General features: G+C 61.3%; 1 protein-coding gene across 1 annotated transcript in view; it reads left to right on the forward strand.

Moving 5' to 3' along the window:
• Nucleotides 1-17,646, forward strand: part of POU6F1 (POU class 6 homeobox 1) — a 30,877-nt gene extending 13,231 nt beyond the window's left edge. Inside the window, 13 exon segments of the mRNA XM_075075641.1 lie at nt 553-636; nt 638-659; nt 3,369-3,388; nt 3,391-3,465; nt 4,245-4,443; nt 6,292-6,413; nt 6,859-7,084; nt 7,837-8,072; nt 8,464-8,592; nt 8,770-8,988; nt 14,316-14,454; nt 14,778-14,952; nt 16,485-17,646. Coding sequence (XP_074931742.1) covers nt 553-636; nt 638-659; nt 3,369-3,388; nt 3,391-3,465; nt 4,245-4,443; nt 6,292-6,413; nt 6,859-7,084; nt 7,837-8,072; nt 8,464-8,592; nt 8,770-8,988; nt 14,316-14,454; nt 14,778-14,952; nt 16,485-16,830 — 1,992 coding nt within the window. The 3' untranslated portion in view covers nt 16,831-17,646.
• Nucleotides 17,647-18,332: the final 686 nt, after the last annotated feature.

Consider the following 18,332-nt stretch of genomic DNA (forward strand, 5'->3'; position numbering starts at 1 on the left):
GAAAAAAAAACACCCTCTCTCTCCTCTTCTCTCCGCGTTATTTGAGTCTTCCCCCACGGGACAGGCCTGAGCAGATCCGCGGCTCGCACGGAGATAATTCATCCGTCGGAGCAGGGATATTATTGCCCTCTTCAGCCTTTCGCTGCTCCGGTCGCGCTAGAATAAATCTGCGGTTCTGAGGGAGGCTCTGTAACTCGGACCGGGATGGATGGGGATGGATGGCGGCGAGGGCTGGTGTTTGCGGCGGCGGCGCCTGGTGCTCCTTACGTCAGCAAACCCCGAGGCTCCGAGCAAAGCCAACGCGGGCGGTAACTTTTCGGTGCCGCAGGCTTTAGGGGCAGCTGGCCGCTTCGGCTCGAGTTCCCAAAGCTCCTTCAGCAGCCGTGGGGAGCAAAAGGGAGAATTAAGCTGTGAGGATGGGGTTGCTTTTGAGGCATCCCCTCTCGCCAGGAGCCTGGCGCACGGGACCCTGTTGCCCCTCAACGCCCTCGGGCGGCGCAGGAGCAGGCAGAGCTCGGCACCGAGACAGCTCTGGTTTTTCTTTCCCTACAGCGTAAGCCCGGAGCGCCGAAGGCCAGCAGCCCGTCCCGAGGAGCAGGACGCAGCAGCCAGCCCCGTCTCCTGCCGGGAGGGTCCTTTCACCCCAGAGCAAACAGTGAGTGAGTACCCGGGGCTGCCGCCGCTCCCCACGCTGCCCCGGAGATCCCCGCAGCCTCGGCCATCCCACAGGATTTCGGCTCCGGGCTCCCCGCGCAGCAGCCCGGGGCTCCCCGTCCGCTCCGGGCTCTGCTCCCCAGTGGCTCCACGGGTGGGTTTGGGTTTTGGACGTGCCCCGGCTGTGCGGGAAGGGGCTCCCCACAGACCGAGCACCCCCCCGGCCGCCCCTTCCCTCCCGACCGCAGCCGCTGTGCCCTCGCCTGCCGGTTTGGGATGCCAGTTTGGGGCAGCCTGCCCCCTCTAATGCAGATCCCTGTGTGACAGGCAGGAGGGATCCCTGGGGCAGCGACGGTGGCGGGGAGGCAACGGGACAAAGCTTTCCCACCTCTTCCCGGCTCAGGTGTAGGAAAAAGCTGCCACAGGAGCTGGGGGGTTGCTCCTCCTTAGCAAAGCCCCGAGGGCTGCTGTGCTTGTGCCGGGATCCGTCGGGGCCAGCGTGGTCCGGTGATGCAGAGGGCAGATAAAATGATATATAGCGGCTACGTGGAGCAAGTGGGTCACACCCTGTGGGGTGAATTCAGCAGGACATAGGGTCAGAACCCCCTCTGTGCCCCCAACAACCCTTCCTGTTGCCAGCTGCTCTCCAGAGAAGTTCAGAAAGCTCCTCTGGAGCGTTTTGCTTCCCCTGCTCGCTCTTCTTGCGGCGGGACGCTTTGCTCCTTTGTCTTTCTGGGTGCCTGCGCTGCCTGCCCCTTGCAGGCAGCACAGCTATCCCTCGCTCCGGCTTCCTCGCCGTGTGCCCAGCCCGGCTGCTGGAGAGCTCATTAACTTTTAATAATGCCAGCTGCCTGCGAAAGCCACTTGCTCGCCCCTTGCTCCGTTCTCTGTTGCACTAGAATAAATTGTTAATTAAAGTGTGCACCGGCATCCCAAGGTGTTTGTCTGCTCTGAAGCTAAGGCCAAGTTTAAAAATTCACAGCAGCTACTGGAGATCAGTCACCGGCTGCTCTAAAAGTCCTGGCTGACTCTGGCAGCGGGTCTGGTTCTGGGTCCTGTGTCAGCTTTTGGGCTGAGCCTGGCAGGGCCAAGGACGGGGGAGAGCCGCGGTGAGCTGGTGAAGCAAATAGCCCGTCTCTGCCGGGACCCCAAGCGTCACTTCGCTGCAGATAATAAATAACAAGTGGTGGGCACAAAAGCCAGCCTAAGGGAATTAGATGCTCGGCCCCTGTTGCGTTTCAAATGAGAGTTTGGCTCTTAATTCAATTTAGGCCCCTTTGGATCAACAGGATCCGAATGACTTTGTTTACTAATTGCATACAAATGCCGGCTCCGGCTCAGGATATGCTCAGTGGCCTCAGCAGGAGCCTGGTGGCTTCTGAGGCACACAGAAACGATAAAGGTCTGGTAAAACAGCACCGAGAGGCGTTAGCTGGATCCTGGACGGGCTGCCGGGCCGGGCCGGCGCATCGCAGCGGAGCGGAGCGGCAGGGGATGCCCGCACCACGCCGGATTCCCTGGGAGAAGTAAAAACCGCTGCATGAAATGAGCTAACATGAGTTCGGGGCTGAAATTCCCTTTGGGATGAGTTGTGAGCCCAGGGAGGCTCCGTCCGAGCTCTGCCTCCGTTTCACACGCTCAGATTTGCAGAGCTGGCTGAGGGCTGAGCTGGCCGCTCCGTGTGATGCCAGCACCCCTCCTGGGGGCAGAGGAAGGATCGGGCCCAGGGCAGCGGCGGTCGGCACCAGGCTGGAGGTGGGCAGGCGCTGCCCAGCGTTCTGGGACAGCTCGGGCAGGGAGAGCTGGGGTCTGGCTGCGCCTACCAGCGCCAGCGTGCCCCCAGGCTCCCGAGCTGTTACACAAACGAGGACACCGTCGCACACGCATCGAGTAATTCTGAATGTCATCCGGGCTGGCTGGTTAAATGCATCCCTGAGACGTTCCTAATAAAAAATTCATAAGCCTCTTATAAAGGCAATTATGCTTCTGCAAGGCAGCGAGGGGACAATACGTGACCAAAAGAGTTAATGAAGGAAAAGGAAGAGTTGCCTTCCAACAGGTGGGCCGAGCCCCTTCCCTCCGCCGACGACTCGTTTCACCGGCATAATGAAGTATCCCCATCAATTTAGGTCCCCTCAGGAAAGAGCAAATGGACTCTCCTACTCCTTGTGGCCAGCGGCAGGGGCTTGGGAGAGCTGCTGAGTGTCACGTGGAGACTTCGGGGACCTGCTCTGGCTTCAGATAGGGAGCACGGGAAGTTTCACCTGGGCTTTGCCTGGTTTTTTAGGGCTTTCACAGCAGGCTGTAGGACTGGCATCCTCATCTCCCAGAGCGGAGAGGTGGGGAAAGGCTTGGCCCTTGGAATAACCCTTCCCTTGCTCCGCTGCCTGTATATTTGATGCTCACCCAATAAATTATACTACCCCACATCCGTGACCTCTTTGCCAAGAGGGTGGGAGGTACTGAGACACCAAAGCCTCCCCGGGGAGGAGCGTGCGTCCCCTGGGTGCGGGGCAGGAGGGCATTAGCAAGCTCTGTGCTTTCCAATATCACAGCCGGGGCCAGCACAGAGCGGGAGAGGTGGGTGATGGAGCCAGAGGGGAGCGGGGAGGCGGTGGGAGAGGTTTGCTCCACACCCCGGGTGGAGCCAGCGCGTGACCCCCCGAGCCACTCGCCGGGTCAGTGACGCGCCCTCCCGTGTCCCCCACTTGCAGCATGTGGAAGGTCTGAGCCCTCTCCCACCTTCGCCGGGACACCATGGACACCGAAGCCGTGCAGCCCCAGGAGGCTTCGCTGACGGTCAACGAGCAGGTATGGGAATCAGCGGCTCCGTCCCCGCTGCACCCCTTCGCACCCCACGCAACCGGGAGGGCCAAGGAGGGGGAAGCTGGGGTTCAGCGACAGCCTGAGCCCCACTGCGCGGGGTGAAAACCCACCTTGCGCCTGCCCCACACTCACAGCCAGCCTGCTTGCCCCCACGCTGGGGCACGCAGACGGTCAGCTCCACCTTTTGGAGCCTGGCTGCCTCATCTCAGGGGTTTTTTAATGATGAAGAGGAGGCGCGAGGTCCTCGTCCCGGCAGCCTGGTGAAGCTGCGGCAGCTGTTCGCAAGGGGTCTTTGCTCCAAGGCTCGGCTGCTTGCAGCCGTGGGAGAGCTGGAGGAGGAGCAGGGATCTCTGCTCGTCACTCCCTGTGTGTCCCCAAGTAACGTCACATGGGGGAAATTGTCTCGTGACTCAAAGGGCTCGCCTGACCCCGGGTCGGAGCCACAGGGCTCTGCAGGGTCAGCGCTCGCTCTGGTGCTGCGGGTACGGCACTGCCGGGGGTGCTGCGGCCCCCAACAGCCGTGTTTTACCTGCTGAAGGCGTCATTCGCCAGCGCACGCAGAGCTGGGGTTATCAGAGCCCAGAAGCTGCTGATTAACTGAAGCAGCGAGGCGCTGGAGGGGCTGCGACGGCCCCGCCCGTCCCTCCCCGAGGGGATGGCGCGGGCTCTGCTTGCTTTAAGGGTCATCCTAAGCCCTGCCCCGTGGGACACGGCCGTGGGTTCGGGTGCCTGGAGCTGATGGGCATTTTGGGGTGTGTTTGCAGGTTATTGTCATGTCCAGCCATGAAACCATCCGAGTGCTGGAGGTCGGCGTGGACACCCCGATCCCGGCCGAGGAGGACCGGAAAGCCTTGGAGATGCCACCAGGGGAGGTAGCGCGGGGCTCCCCGGGAGAGACCGGCCACCCGGGCAGAGAGGACGTCCCACCCAGCACCCAGAGCTCATGCAGCGGGGAGGCGGCCGGTAAGACGCTTTCCCTCCTCCGGGGCTCATTCCCTGGGCTGCCCCTGCTCCATCCATCCCCGCAAGCGAAGCTGGGCTCTGGACCGCTGGGTCGGAGCCGGGAGGACGAGCTGCGCCCGCCGGTGCAGGCAGACACACGCCCTGCTCTGCAGCATCCCCATCCCCGGCTGAGGAGTTAGCAAAACCAATTCCTTCTCCGGGAGCTGATGGGAAAGAGCATCCGGCACTGAGGATAGCCCTCAAACATGCGCTTAAAATAGAGAGGACGTTTGTTGACGAGGTGTTTTGCCGGGGAGCTCGGTTTCCCTGCAGCCGCGTAGAGCAGGGGCTTGGGTTTCCTCTGCCCCTCGCCCCGGGGCGCTGAGCTTGCTGCGGGTACATCACTTCTCGCGTGGGGACGCAGCTCTGGAAATAAGCCTTCGGGGACATCCCGCTTTATTCCTCGCTGCTTTTTGGCCAGGACCCCCATCCTCCTGCAGATCCATCCTGAAGCCGCCCGCAAGCGCTCCTGCCCCGTCCCCTCTCCTGCCGCTCTCGTGCTTTACTTATTAATAGGACTTTTCTCTGGTCGTCACCTCCGTGCTGTATTCGGAGCACAACCAGACCCCCGTGCTTTTTCCGAAAGAAAACGGGCAGGATTGTAGCTTGTGTGAGGCCGGTGGGTAAGAGGAGGTGGGTAAGAGGTGCCCCCCCGTGCTGGGGGATGCTCCGGTCCTGCTGTCACGGCTGGAGGGGAGTAAAAGCACGGCAGGCTGCACAAAACCCACCGCACCTGGCAGCGTCGCCGCCCCGTAGCACGGTCTTGGAGATTTGGGAAGCGCTGGGTGTTGTCTGGGCTTGGTTTTGGTAGGAAATTTAATTTAGAAAATAAAAAAAAAAAGGCTTTTTTAAAGCTTTTTTAAATCTTGCAGACCTGTAGTTATTTCTGGGCGAGAAACCAAACCTGAGAAACATCTGGCTCGTAGCTGAGAAAAGTATTTATTTGGTAAAACTTTTTTTCTGCCAAAGGAAAAGGCAGGAAAAGGGTGTTTTTCTTCTTACAAAAATAGAAGAGGATTAAGTGGATTTTGTACTCGAGGGTTGCCATTATTAGAACTGGAGCAGAATAAATACAAGAGGTTGCTCAAAAAACAAGTAGGTCTTTTGCCAGTAATAAATAAGGATTAGGAGCAAGGTTTCTTTTTACTCGGATGTTCACGATAACTAAGAAATATGAATATATTCTGTGAGTTCGGGCAGAGGGTTGAAGGGCACCGGACGAAGCTCAGCCCGCAGGGGACCCCCCTCTGCCGGCCGCTGGCCGGGCGGTCTCGGCCCCTTCCCTTTCCAGCCCCCCGTTCCCTGGTGAGCGGATCAGGGGCTGACACCGCTTTCGTTGCTGCTGGTTTCCGAGCTGGCAGAGGAAAATATCTCCTGCCGCATCCGACAGCCGGAGAGCGGCGCGCACAGCCCAGCAAACCGCTCACACGCGACCGCTCCTTTTTATCCCCTTAACCCCTCTATTTCCCGTGCTTATTCCTCCCCAAGTGACCCCAACCTCTCCCTCCTTTGCCTCCTCCCCAAAACATCCCGTAAGAAGCCTCCAAATGTCCCCCCCCATGTCCCGTAACCTGGGCAGTGACCCCGCCTTGGGGGACCCGGAGCGCCGCTCCTGAGGGTGCCCCGCGCCGGGTTTCACGCTGGCTCCGTGGGGCTGCGTCTCCCCCGGGACACCCGTGGGAGGGTGTTCATTCCCTGGGTGTGCGTAATTTGGGTGCCCCCCACCCTCGCCCCCATCCTTTACGCAGACGAGCTGCTCTCGCTCAACCGGCAGCATCTCTCCAACCCGCCTCCTCTGCCCTTCCCCAGGCAAAGCCAAACCGGCGGCCGGAGCATCCCCCAGCACCATCCCCTCCGTCGGCACCTTCAGCCACGCCACGAGCCAGCAGCCGCAGACGTTGGCCCCGCTGGCCGTGCAAGCCACCCCGCAGGTAACTACCCCGCAGCCGCGGAGCGGGACGGGAGAGGGCCGGGGTGGAGCGGGGGGACACAGCGGGGACCCCTGGGGAAGCGTCCGCTTGCTGTAGGCAAACCCCAAGGGCAGAGACGACCGCTCGTGGCGCGGAGTGTAGGACCTACACCCCGAACCAAGGCGGTTTCCCTCTGCTTGGCGCCCTCACCAAGGGCCTTGTGCCGCCGAGGTGCTGCCAGAGGCGCGTCGGGTGGTTTCGCGAGGGCAGGGGGGGATCCCCCCACCCCGTTTCCCCACGGAGAGGGGGCTCCGCGGAGCTGGGAACCCAGCTGCTGAGATGGGAGGGACCCCGGGCCGCCCGGCCGCCGGGTCTGCGCGCCCCTTTACAAAGACTTATGCTCCGCTGATGCTATCTGCAGTGGCGTTGATTTTTGTTCTTTTTTAAATCTTGTTTACTTTTGCAGGTCTTGACTCAGGAAAACTTAGCAACAGTTGTGACAGGAGTAATGGTTCCAGCAGGGACAGTTACTCAACCTCTTCTTATCCCCATCAGTATTGCAGGTCAAGTGGCAGGTCAGCAGGGGCTGGCTGTGTGGACATTTCCTACAGCAACGGTCGCTGCCCTTCCCGGATTGACGGCTGCTTCTCCTACAGGGGGAATTTTCAAACCACCTATAGCCAATTTGCAAGGTAACCGGCACTCTTCTGCTTTGCAGCCTCCTTAATTCGTCCTCCCCCAGCTCGTGCCAAATCCACGCCGTCCTCTCCAGGAGGCGTCCGAAATGGCGTTTAGTTTGGGGGACTCGTTTGCGGCTCCCCGAGTACAAAAGGTGCCAGGAGCGTGGTGGGAGAAGGGGAGGGCAGGATGAGGACGGCGGCAGGGAGGAAGGCAGCGCACAGGGGTGGGATGTGAGGTCCGGGTTAGCTCTGGGGCTCTGGGTACGGCACCCCGTTGCAGCGGGTGTGGTTCTGTCGGTGGGGACACCTGCGGGCACGAGAGCGGGGGATCAGTGCCCCTCCGGCAGTGCCCGGGGCAGGGTTGTGCCCGTCCCTGTTAGAGGGAGTCATCTCCTCTCGAGCTCCCGCGAGAGAAGGAGCCTGTCCCAGGAGCGATTCGTACACGGTACGAATCCCACCGTCTCGGTGGGCCCCCGGAGGTGCCCCTCACCCTCTGTGCCAGCAGCAGCACCTGGGCTGAGTTAGACCCAGCGCTCCAGCCGGGCAGGACGAGTCCCGCTGTGGCAGAGGGGCTCGGCTCCGGTTCACGGGAGCTGGGGGGACCTTTCGCTCCAATAACACGAGCATGCGGAGATGAATCACCTGGCGCTTTGGTTCCCTTTGGGAAGGGACAGGGAGAAGTGGGGGGGACACCGAGCTCAGGGCCTCGCCGGCGTCCCTGTCTCCCCCCCGGCTCACGCTCTCTCCGTCTCCTTGCTTTGCAGCCGCCGCCGTACTGAACACAGCCATCCAAGCGCCGGTGCAGCCTGCCCAGCCGCTGCAGGCTGCGGTCCAGCCCCGGCCCCCCCTCCAGCCCCCCAGCATCTTCCCCACTACGCCCGGCCAGCCCCCCATCCTGCCACAGCCCGCCGCAGCGCCCACGCCACCCGTGGCCAAGCCGTTAGAGACGCAGACCCAGATCACCGTCCAACCTGCCGGATTTGCCTTTAACCCTGGCATAGTAAGGAGCCTGGCAGCCCGCGGCGTGGAGCCGGGCGAGTTCGGCACCTGCTCGCCTTTAACCGGCGCCTTACGTGGCCGCGGAGCCGCGAGAAGTCGTGCTTCCCCAGGGACGAAGCGCTCTGATTCAGCCGTCATCTCCCGGGGCACGAGGCACGATCCCAGCCTCAGTTTCCCCATCCCTGGCGAACGACGAGCGACCGAGTGGGCAGCTTTGCTTTAAGCAAAATCTAAAGGATGGATTTAAGGACGTCCAGGGGCCGCATCCCATCACGGCGGCGAGGCGGGAGTCACGCTGCCGTGGGAGCGGGGGTGGCCGGCCGCGCGCGGGGGGACGCGGTGGCCTGGGGTGCCTCCCGTGTCTCTGACCCCCGGCTTTCGGTTCTCCGCAGATCAGCGCGGCTTCTCTCGGGGGCCAAACCCAGCTCCTGGGCTCCTTGGCAGCTGCCCCTGTGATCGCAAACACCATCTCCAGCGTGCAGGGCATCACAGGCCAGATCCTGACCAACGCCCAGGGCCAGGTACCGCTGGGGAGGGACCTGCTTTGGCAAACCCACCCCCGCCACCGGCTGCCCCCCGCCCCGCCGTTGTTTCTCCTGGAGAAGGAGGAGACGGACGCAGCCGGTGTCCCCACACCGGGGAAGGGTGTTTGCAGGGTGCAGCCCCCACCCAGCCCTGGCTCTCCTCCCTTCACCCAGGTGATCGGGACCCTGCCATGGGTGGTGAACCCCCCCGGGATGGCGGCAGCCAGCCCTGCCACGGCCGCTCTGCCGGCCCAGAACCTGCAGGTACAGACAGTGACGCCCCAGCTGCTGCTCAATGCCCAGGGCCAGGTCATCGCCACGCTGGCCGGCAGCGCCATCCAGGCGGCCGCCATCAAGAAAACCGGCACCCCCGACCCCCCCGCCAAGAACGAGGTGAGCGACGGGCACGGGGCTGATGGCTGCGTGGCCAGAGGGCTGGCAGCGTCCCCGGCTGCGTGGCTTTGGGAGCACGTGAGCGTCTGGGACCCGGCTCGTGGCTCTGGCACCCGGCCACGTTGTTTGGGAGCCTCTGAGCACCTTTGGGACCCAAAGGCACGGTGTTGGGACCCAAAGACATGGTGTTGGGACCCGGCCACGTTGCTTTGGGGGCACATGAGCACCTTTGGGACCCAAAGACACGGTGTTGGGACCCGGCCACGTTGCTTTGGGGGCACATGAGCACCTTTGGGACCCAAAGACACGGTGTTGGGACCCGGCCACGTTGCTTTGGGGGCACATGAGCACCTTTGGGACCCAAAGGCACGGTGTTGGGACCCGGCCACGTTGCTTTGGGGGCACATGAGCACCTTTGGGACCCAAAGGCACGGTGTTGGGACCCGGCCACGTTGCTTTGGGGCACATGAGCAGCTTTGGGACCCAAAGGCATGGTGTTGGGACCCGGCCACGTTGCTTTGGGGGCACATGAGCACCTTTGGGACCCAAAGGCACGGTGTTAGGACCCAAAGGCACGTTGCTTTGGGGGCACATGAGCACCTTTGGGACCCAAAGGCACGGTGTTAGGACCCAAAGACACGGTGTTGGGACCCGGCCACGTTGCTTTGGGGGCACATGAGCACCTTTGGGATCCAAAGACACGGTGTTGGGACCCAAAGACATGGTGTTGGGACCCGGCCACGTTGCTTTGGGGGCACATGAGCACCTTTGGGACCCAAAGACATGGTGTTGGGACCCGGCCACGTTGCTTTGGGGGCACATGAGCACCTTTGGGACCCAAAGGCACGGTGTTAGGACCCAAAGACATGGTGTTGGGACCCGGCCACGTTGCTTTGGGGGCACATGAGCACCTTTGGGACCCAAAGGCACGGTGTTAGGACCCAAAGACATGGTGTTGGGACCCGGCCACGTTGCTTTGGGGGCACATGAGCACCTTTGGGACCCAAAGACATGGTGTTGGGACCCAAAGACATGGTGTTGGGACCCGGCCACGTTGCTTTGGGGGCACATGAGCACCTTTGGGACCCAAAGACACGGTGTTGGGACCCGGCCACGTTGCTTTGGGGGCACATGAGCACCTTTGGGACCCAAAGACATGGTGTTAGGACCCAAAGACATGGTGTTGGGACCTGGCCACGTTGCTTTGGGGGCACATGAGCACCTTTGGGACCCAAAGACATGGTGTTGGGACCCAAAGACATGGTGTTGGGACCCGGCCACGTTGCTTTGGGGGCACATGAGCACCTTTGGGACCCAAAGGCACGGTGTTGGGACCCGGCCACATTGCTTTGGGGACGCACGAGCACCTTTGGGACCCAAAGACATGGTGTTGGGACCCGGCCACGTTGCTTTGGGGGCACACGAGCACCTTTGGGACCCAAAGACATGGTGTTGGGACCTGGCCACGTTGCTTTGGGGGCACATGAGCACCTTTGGGACCCAAAGACACGGTGTTAGGACCCAAAGACATGGTGTTGGGACCTGGCCACGTTGCTTTGGGGGCACATGAGCACCTTTGGGACCCAAAGACACGGTGTTAGGACCCAAAGACATGGTGTTGGGACCCGGCCACGTTGCTTTGGGGGCACATGAGCACCTTTGGGACCCAAAGACACGGTGTTGGGACCCGGCCACATTGCTTTGGGGGCGCACGAGCACCTTTGGGACCCAAAGACACGGTGTTGGGACCCGGCCACGTTGCTTTGGGGGCACACGAGCACCTTTGGGACCCAAAGACATGGTGTTGGGACCTGGCCACGTTGCTTTGGGGGCACACGAGCACCTTTGGGACCCAAAGACACGGTGTTGGGACCCGGCCACGTTGCTTTGGGGGCACACGAGCACCTTTGGGACCCAAAGACACGGTGTTGGGACCCGGCCACGTTGCTTTGGGGGCACATGAGCACCTTTGGGACCCAAAGGCATGGTGTTGGGACCCGGCCACGTTGCTTTGGGGGCACATGAGCACCTTTGGGACCCAAAGACACGGTGTTGGGACCCGGCCACGTTGCTTTGGGGGCACATGAGCACCTTTGGGACCCAAAGACATGGTGTTGGGACCCAAAGACATGGTGTTGGGACCCGGCCACGTTGCTTTGGGGGCACATGAGCACCTTTGGGACCCAAAGACACGGTGTTGGGACCCGGCCACGTTGCTTTGGGGGCACATGAGCACCTTTGGGACCCAAAGACATGGTGTTGGGACCCAAAGACATGGTGTTGGGACCTGGCCACGTTGCTTTGGGGGCACACGAGCACCTTTGGGACCCAAAGACACGGTGTTGGGACCCGGCCACGTTGCTTTGGGGGCACATGAGCACCTTTGGGACCCAAAGACATGGTGTTGGGACCCAAAGACATGGTGTTGGGACCCGGCCACGTTGCTTTGGGGGCACATGAGCACCTTTGGGACCCAAAGACACGGTGTTGGGACCCGGCCACGTTGCTTTGGGGGCGCACGAGCACCTTTGGGACCCAAAGACACGGTGTTGGGACCCGGCCACGTTGCTCTGGGGGCACACGAGCACCTTTGGGACCCAAAGGCACGGTGTTGGGACCCGGCCACGTTGCTTTGGGGGCACATGAGCAGCTTTGGGACCCAAAGACACGGTGTTAGGACCCAAAGACATGGTGTTGGGACCCGGCCACGTTGCTTTGGGGGCACATGAGCACCTTTGGGACCCAAAGACATGGTGTTGGGACCAAAAGACACGGTGTTGGGACCCGGCCACGTTGCTTTGGGGGCACATGAGCACCTTTAGGACCCAAAGGCACGGTGTTGGGACCCGGCCACGTTGCTTTGGGGGCACATGAGCACCTTTGGGACCCTAAGACACGGTGTTAGGACCCAAAGGCACGGTGTTGGGACCCGGCCACGTTGCTTTCGGGGTACATGAGCACCTTTGGGACCCAAAGGCATGGTGTTGGGACCCGGCCACGTTGCTTTGGGGGCACATGAGCACCTTTGGGACCCAAAGACACGGTGTTGGGACCCGGCCACGTTGCTTTGGGGGCACATGAGCAGCTTTGGGACCCAAAGACATGGTGTTGGGACCCGGCCACGTTGCTTTGGGGGCACATGAGCACCTTTGGGACCCAAAGACATGGTGTTGGGACCCGGCCACGTTGCTTTCGGGGTACATGAGCAGCTTTGGGACCCAAAGGCATGGTGTTGGGACCCGGCCACGTTGCTTTGGGGGCACATGAGCACCTTTGGGACCCAAAGACACGGTGTTGGGACCCGGCCACGTTGCTTTGGGGGCACATGAGCACCTTTGGGACCCAAAGACACGGTGTTGGGACCCGGCCACGTTGCTTTGGGGGCACATGAGCACCTTTGGGACCCAAAGACATGGTGTTGGGACCCGGCCACGTTGCTTTGGGGGTACATGAGCACCTTTGGGACCCAAAGACACGGTGTTGGGACCCGGCCACGTTGCTTTGGGGGCACATGAGCAGCTTTGGGACCCAAAGACATGGTGTTGGGACCCGGCCACGTTGCTTTGGGGGCACATGAGCAGCTTTGGGACCCAAAGGCATGGTGTTGGGACCCGGCCACGTTGCTTTGGGGGCACATGAGCACCTTTGGGACCCAAAGACATGGTGTTGGGACCCGGCCACGTTGCTTTGGGGGCACATGAGCAGCTTTGGGACCCAAAGACATGGTGTTGGGACCCGGCCACGTTGCTTTGGGGGCACATGAGCAGCTTTGGGACCCAAAGGCACGGTGTTGGGACCCGGCCACGTTGCTTTGGGGGCACATGAGCACCTTTGGGACCCAAAGACACGGTGTTAGGACCCAAAGACATGGTGTTGGGACCCGGCCACGTTGCTTTGGGGGCACATGAGCACCTTTGGGACCCAAAGACACGGTGTTGGGACCCGGCCACGTTGCTTTGGGGGCACATGAGCACCTTTGGGACCCAAAGGCGTGGTGTTGGGACCCGGCCACGTTGCTTTGGGGGCACATGAGCACCTTTGGGACCCAAAGACACGGTGTTGGGACCCAGCCACGTTGCTTTGGGGGCACATGAGCACCTTTGGGACCCAAAGACACGGTGTTGGGACCCAGCCACGTTGCTTTGGGGGCACATGAGCACCTTTGGGACCCAAAGACACGGTGTTAGGACCCAAAGGCATGGTGTTGGGACCCGGCCACGTTGCTTTGGGGGCACATGAGCACCTTTGGGACCCAAAGACACGGTGTTGGGACCCGGCCACGTTGCTTTGGGGGCACATGAGCACCTTTGGGACCCAAAGACACGGTGTTGGGACCCAGCCACGTTGCTTTGGGGGCACATGAGCACCTTTGGGACCCAAAGACATGGTGTTGGGACCCGGCCACATTGTTTGGGGGCACATGAGCATCTTTGGGACCCAAAGACACGGTGTTGGGACCCGGCCACATTGCTTTGGGAGCGCGTGAGTGTTTTTGGGACCTGGCTGCGTTGCTCTGGGACTGGACCACGTTGTTTGGGAGCATGTGTGAGCACTTTTGAGATGTGGCCACGTTGCTTTTGACTCAGACACATTGCTCTGGGAGCACGTGGGCGTCTTTGGGACCCAAATACATGGCGTTGGGACCCAGCCGCGTTGCTTTAGGAGGACGTGAGCAGCTTTGGGATGTGGCCAGGTTGCTTTGGGAGACACGAGTGTCTTTGGGATCCAGATGCGTGGCTTTGGGACCTGACCACGTTGTTTTTGGAGCATGTGAGTGTCTTTGAGACCCAATCATGTGGTTTTGGGAGCATACGAGTATCTTTGAGTCCTGGCCATGTTGTTTTGGTACCCGGCCACATTGCTTGGGAGCACGTGAGCACCTTTGGGACCCAGGTGTGTGGCGCTGGGACCCGGCCACGTTGCTTTGGGACCCAACTACATTGCTTTGGGAGCCCATGAGCATCTTTGGGATGTCACCCCGTGGGGCATCCTGCTTTCTGTGGCCACCAGATTTCTCAGCTGGGATGGGGAAGATCAAGCCTCACTGTGGCGTGAGCAGAGGTGCTCGTTGCCCCCAAACCTACGTGGTGGGACACCCCAAACCCAGTACAGAGCTGTCAAGTCCCCATTCCCAGCATGGAGTGGGTGGTTTCCAGTGTCACCTCTCTGTCCCAGCCTGTCTCACCTCCACCATGAGCAAAAGCAACGCTGTGGCCGCTCTCCTGCCACGGCGCGGATGGGGCCGGTGGGCAGGGAGCAGCCTGCCCGTGGCGTTGGAAGAGGGGGAGCCCCTGCTCTGGGGGTGCTGACCCTGCCCTCTGCCCCAGGTGCAGCCCATCCAGCCGGCCCCGGCTCTCGCCCAGCCGGCCGTGGTGATGGCAAACCCTGCCCCAGTGGCAAAGGCTTCCTCCGCGCCCGTCCCCATCACCTGCTCGGAGACCCCCACCGTCAGCCAGCTGGTCTCCAGTGAGTCACTGGGGGGATACTGGGGGGGTGCCGGGGACTGGGATCCCCTAGGAAGAGGTTTACCGGGGTCTGGGATCCCCTGGGACGGGGAGAGGATGCTGTGGGGGACGCTGGGGGGATGCTGGGGACTGGGATCCCCTGGGAAGAGGGATACTGGGGTCTGGGATGGGGGAAGGATGCTGCACACCTGCACCCTGCATCCGTGGGCGTGACCGCCAGCACCCGGCCTTCGTTAGGGCACCTAACCAAGTGATGCTCATTAGTGGGGGGGGAGGCGGCTCCGTGGCCGTTTCACGGCAGCCCCCGCGTCCCTCCGCCGGCAGAGCCCTCGGCTCCCAACAGCAGCGCAGAGGAGGACGGGATCAACCTGGAGGAGATCCGGGAATTCGCCAAGAACTTCAAGATCCGGCGCTTGTCCCTCGGCCTGACGCAGACGCAGGTGGGACAGGCCCTGACGGCCACCGAGGGACCTGCCTACAGCCAGTCGGCCATCTGCAGGTACGGGGCCGCGGCCTCGGGGCGCTGCAGAGCCCTGCTCGGGGCGCGCAGCCGCGGCACCGGAGGGGAACCGGGAGAGGAAGCTTGGAGAAAGGGAGGAACATTGGAGAAAAGGAGGGAAATTGGAGAAAGGGAGAGTGGAGAAAAGGAGGGAAATTGGAGAAAAGGAGGGAAATTGGAGAAAGGGAGAGTGGAGAAAAGGAGGGAAATTGGAGAAAAGGAGGGAAATTGGAGAAAGGGAGAGTGGAGAAAAGGAGGGAAATTGGAGAAAAGGAGGGAAATTGGAGAAAGGGAGAGTGGAGAAAAGGAGGGAAATTGGAGAAAAGGAGGGAAATTGGAGAAAGGGAGAGTGGAGAAAAGGAGGGAAATTGGAGAAAAGGAGGGAAATTGGAGAAAGGGAGAGTGGAGAAAAGGAGGGAAATTGGAGAAAAGGAGGGAAATTGGAGAAAGGGAGAGTGGAGAAAAGGAGGGAAATTGGAGAAAAGGAGGGAAATTGGAGAAAGGGAGAGTGGAGAAAAGGAGGGAAATTGGAGAAAAGGAAAGTGGAGAAAAGGAAAATGGAGAAAAGGAGGGAAATTGGAGAAAAGGAAAGTGGAGAAAAGGAGGGAAATTGGAGAAAAGGAGGGAAATTGGAGAAAAGGAAAGTGGAGAAAAGGGAGGGAAATTGGAGAAAATGAGGGAAAATGGAGAAAAGGAAAGTGGAGAAAAGGAGGGAAATTGGAGAAAAGGAAATTGGAGAAAAGGAAAGTGGAGAAAAGGAGGGAAATTGGAGAAAATGAGGGAAATTGGAGAAAAGGAGGGAAATTGGAGAAAAGGAAAGTGGAGAAAAGGAGGGAAATTGGAGAAAATGAGGGAAAGTGGAGAAAAGGGAGGGAAATTGGAGAAAAGGAAAGTGGAGAAAAGGAAATTGGAGAAAAGGAAAGTGGAGAAAAGGAGGGAAATTGTAGGAAGGAGAAATAGAGAAAGGAAAATTGGAGAAGGGGAGGGGAATTGGAGAAAGAAAAAGGGAAGTCAGAGAAAAGGAGTGAAATGAGAGAAAAGGAAGAAAAATAGAGAAAGAGGGAAATTGGAGAAAGGGAGGGAAATAGGACAAAGAGAGGAAAGTTGGAGGGAAGGGGAGGAAAGGAAAGTTGGAGAAAGGGAAAAATGGAGAAAAAGGAAAAGGGAAAGGAAAATTAGAGGGAAAGGAGGGAAGTGGGGAAAAAAGGAAAATCTGAGAAAGGGAGGAAAATCAGAGGGGAAGCGTGAGAAAAGGAGAACTGGAGAAAGGGAGGAGAATTGGGAAAAGGGGGAAAACGGGAGAGAAGGAAGGTGAGGGAAAGGGAGGAAGACCGGAGAAGAGGAGGAAAGGGGAGGGAAGGAGGGCGGGTGGGGTCGCTGCCCGTGGGGCTCCTCACCGCGGCGCTGCTCCCCGCTGTGGTCTCGCCCGCCGAAGGCAGCGGTGCCCCGGCCCCGTCACGGCGTGTGTCCCCCCATGGTGTCCCCCCCCAATCCTCGCCACGTCCCTGAGGCCTTCCCGGTGCCCGCCGCAGGTTCGAGAAGCTGGACATCACCCCCAAGAGCGCCCAGAAGCTCAAACCGGTGCTGGAGAAGTGGTTGAGCGAAGCCGAGCTCCGTAACCAAGAGGGGCAACAAAACCTGATGGAGTTCGTGGGGGGGGAGCCCTCCAAAAAGCGGAAGCGCCGTACCTCCTTCACCCCCCAAGCCATCGAGGCTCTCAACGCCTACTTCGAGAAGAACGCCTTGCCCACCGGCCAGGAGATCACCGAGATCGCCAAGGAGCTCAACTACGACCGCGAAGTCGTCCGCGTCTGGTTCTGCAACCGCCGGCAGACCCTCAAAAACACCAGTAAACTCAACGTCTTTCAGATCCCCTAAATGGGGGACGGGGACGGGGACGTGTCCCCCCACCCCCACCCCATTGTCCCCCCCCGACCTCCTGCCATCAGCACTTTCACCACCGACTCTGTCCCCCCGGCCCCGCGGTGGGTGCTGGGGTCTCCACCGCCCCACCGTGCCCGTAGGTGTGTCCGTGTGTCCGTCTGTCCCCTCTTCCTCCACATCACACATGACCTAAGCGTGTTCACGGCGGCTGTCACGCCTGCCTCGTGCCTCCTGCCTGTAACGTTGCGTGGTGACGGACCCCCTGCCTGCACACACCGCCCGTCCCGCCCCCCCAAGTGTGTGACCCCCCCAAGAAAAAGGAGTGATTTTTGGGTTTTGGCCGTTTTCCTGTGTTTCCGAGGTAGCGTCACGGCTTGCTAGGGGTGAGCCCCAGTTTAATTTCAACCCCCCTTTGATTTTGGCGGTCCCCGGCCTCGTGCCCGCCGGTGTGAGGGGCTTCTGGGTGCGAAACCCATCCCCCCCAGCCATGGGGACATCACCGTGGGTGGTGGTTGGGGACTTCACTGGGCTCCCCACCGTCGTCCCCAGAGGGTTTTGGGGAGGGGACACGAGCCCCATAATGGAGGCAGCGCCCCCTCCCCGCCTCCCCCTACCCCAACGTGGGGGCCAAGCGGGTTGGGGGCTCCATCCATCGCCCCCCCCTCTTGCCTGGAGAGTGCTGGGGAGAGGCGATGGCTGGAGGGGGGAGGCTGGGGGGATGGGGAGGGGAGGCCGGTGGCCCCGCCAGGGCACACGGCAGACTGATGCACTTGATGTAGTGGTGTGAAATAAACAGTATTTTTCTTTTTTCTTTTCCTTTCCCCTTTTTGCCGGACCGGGGGGGAAGGAAGAGCGGGGTGTGTGGGGGGGTCCCTACTCAACCCACCTAGTCCCAGACCCTGCGGGCTGTGGAACGAAGGCTGCTCTTGGCACCCTGCTGTGGCTTCCCGTGCCACCAGCACCTGGGTTTTCGGGGAAGCGGCTCCGAGGATGGAGCTGGGCCGGCGTCGTTCCCTCCATCCCCGCTGCAGCCCCGGGAGGGGCTGAGACCCGCGCAACTCAGCGCACGCATGATCCGGGGCCGGGACTCGAACCCGCCACCCTCCGGGAGGGACTGCACGGACCCGAGCGCCCCGCCCCCCGGCCAATCCCCGCGCGGCTGGCCGGGCGCGAAGCTCTCCATTGGCTACCTCCCGCCGCGCGTCACCCGGCGGTGCGCGGCTGCCATTGGCTGAGCGCGGCGGCGGGGCGGGGCCGCCTCCCCTCTGGCGGCGGGGGCGGGGGGTCCGGGGCGCCGCCGCCTCCATCTTGCGGGGGCCGCGGCCCGGGGCGGGAGCGGCGGGGCCGGGCCGGGGGGCTCCGCGGCGGGGCTGGGGGGTGCAGCCCTCGGAGAGCGGCTCTGGGGGTAGCGCCGAGCCTCGGGGGCAGCCCCGTGACGGGAGGTGGCCTTTGAGGGGGGCCAGGACGGCCCCTTGGGGAGTCGGCAGGGCCTGGGG

This window comes from Phalacrocorax aristotelis, chromosome 26 (genome assembly GCF_949628215.1).
Source record: "Phalacrocorax aristotelis chromosome 26, bGulAri2.1, whole genome shotgun sequence".
Taxonomy (NCBI): Eukaryota; Metazoa; Chordata; class Aves; order Suliformes; family Phalacrocoracidae; genus Phalacrocorax; species Phalacrocorax aristotelis.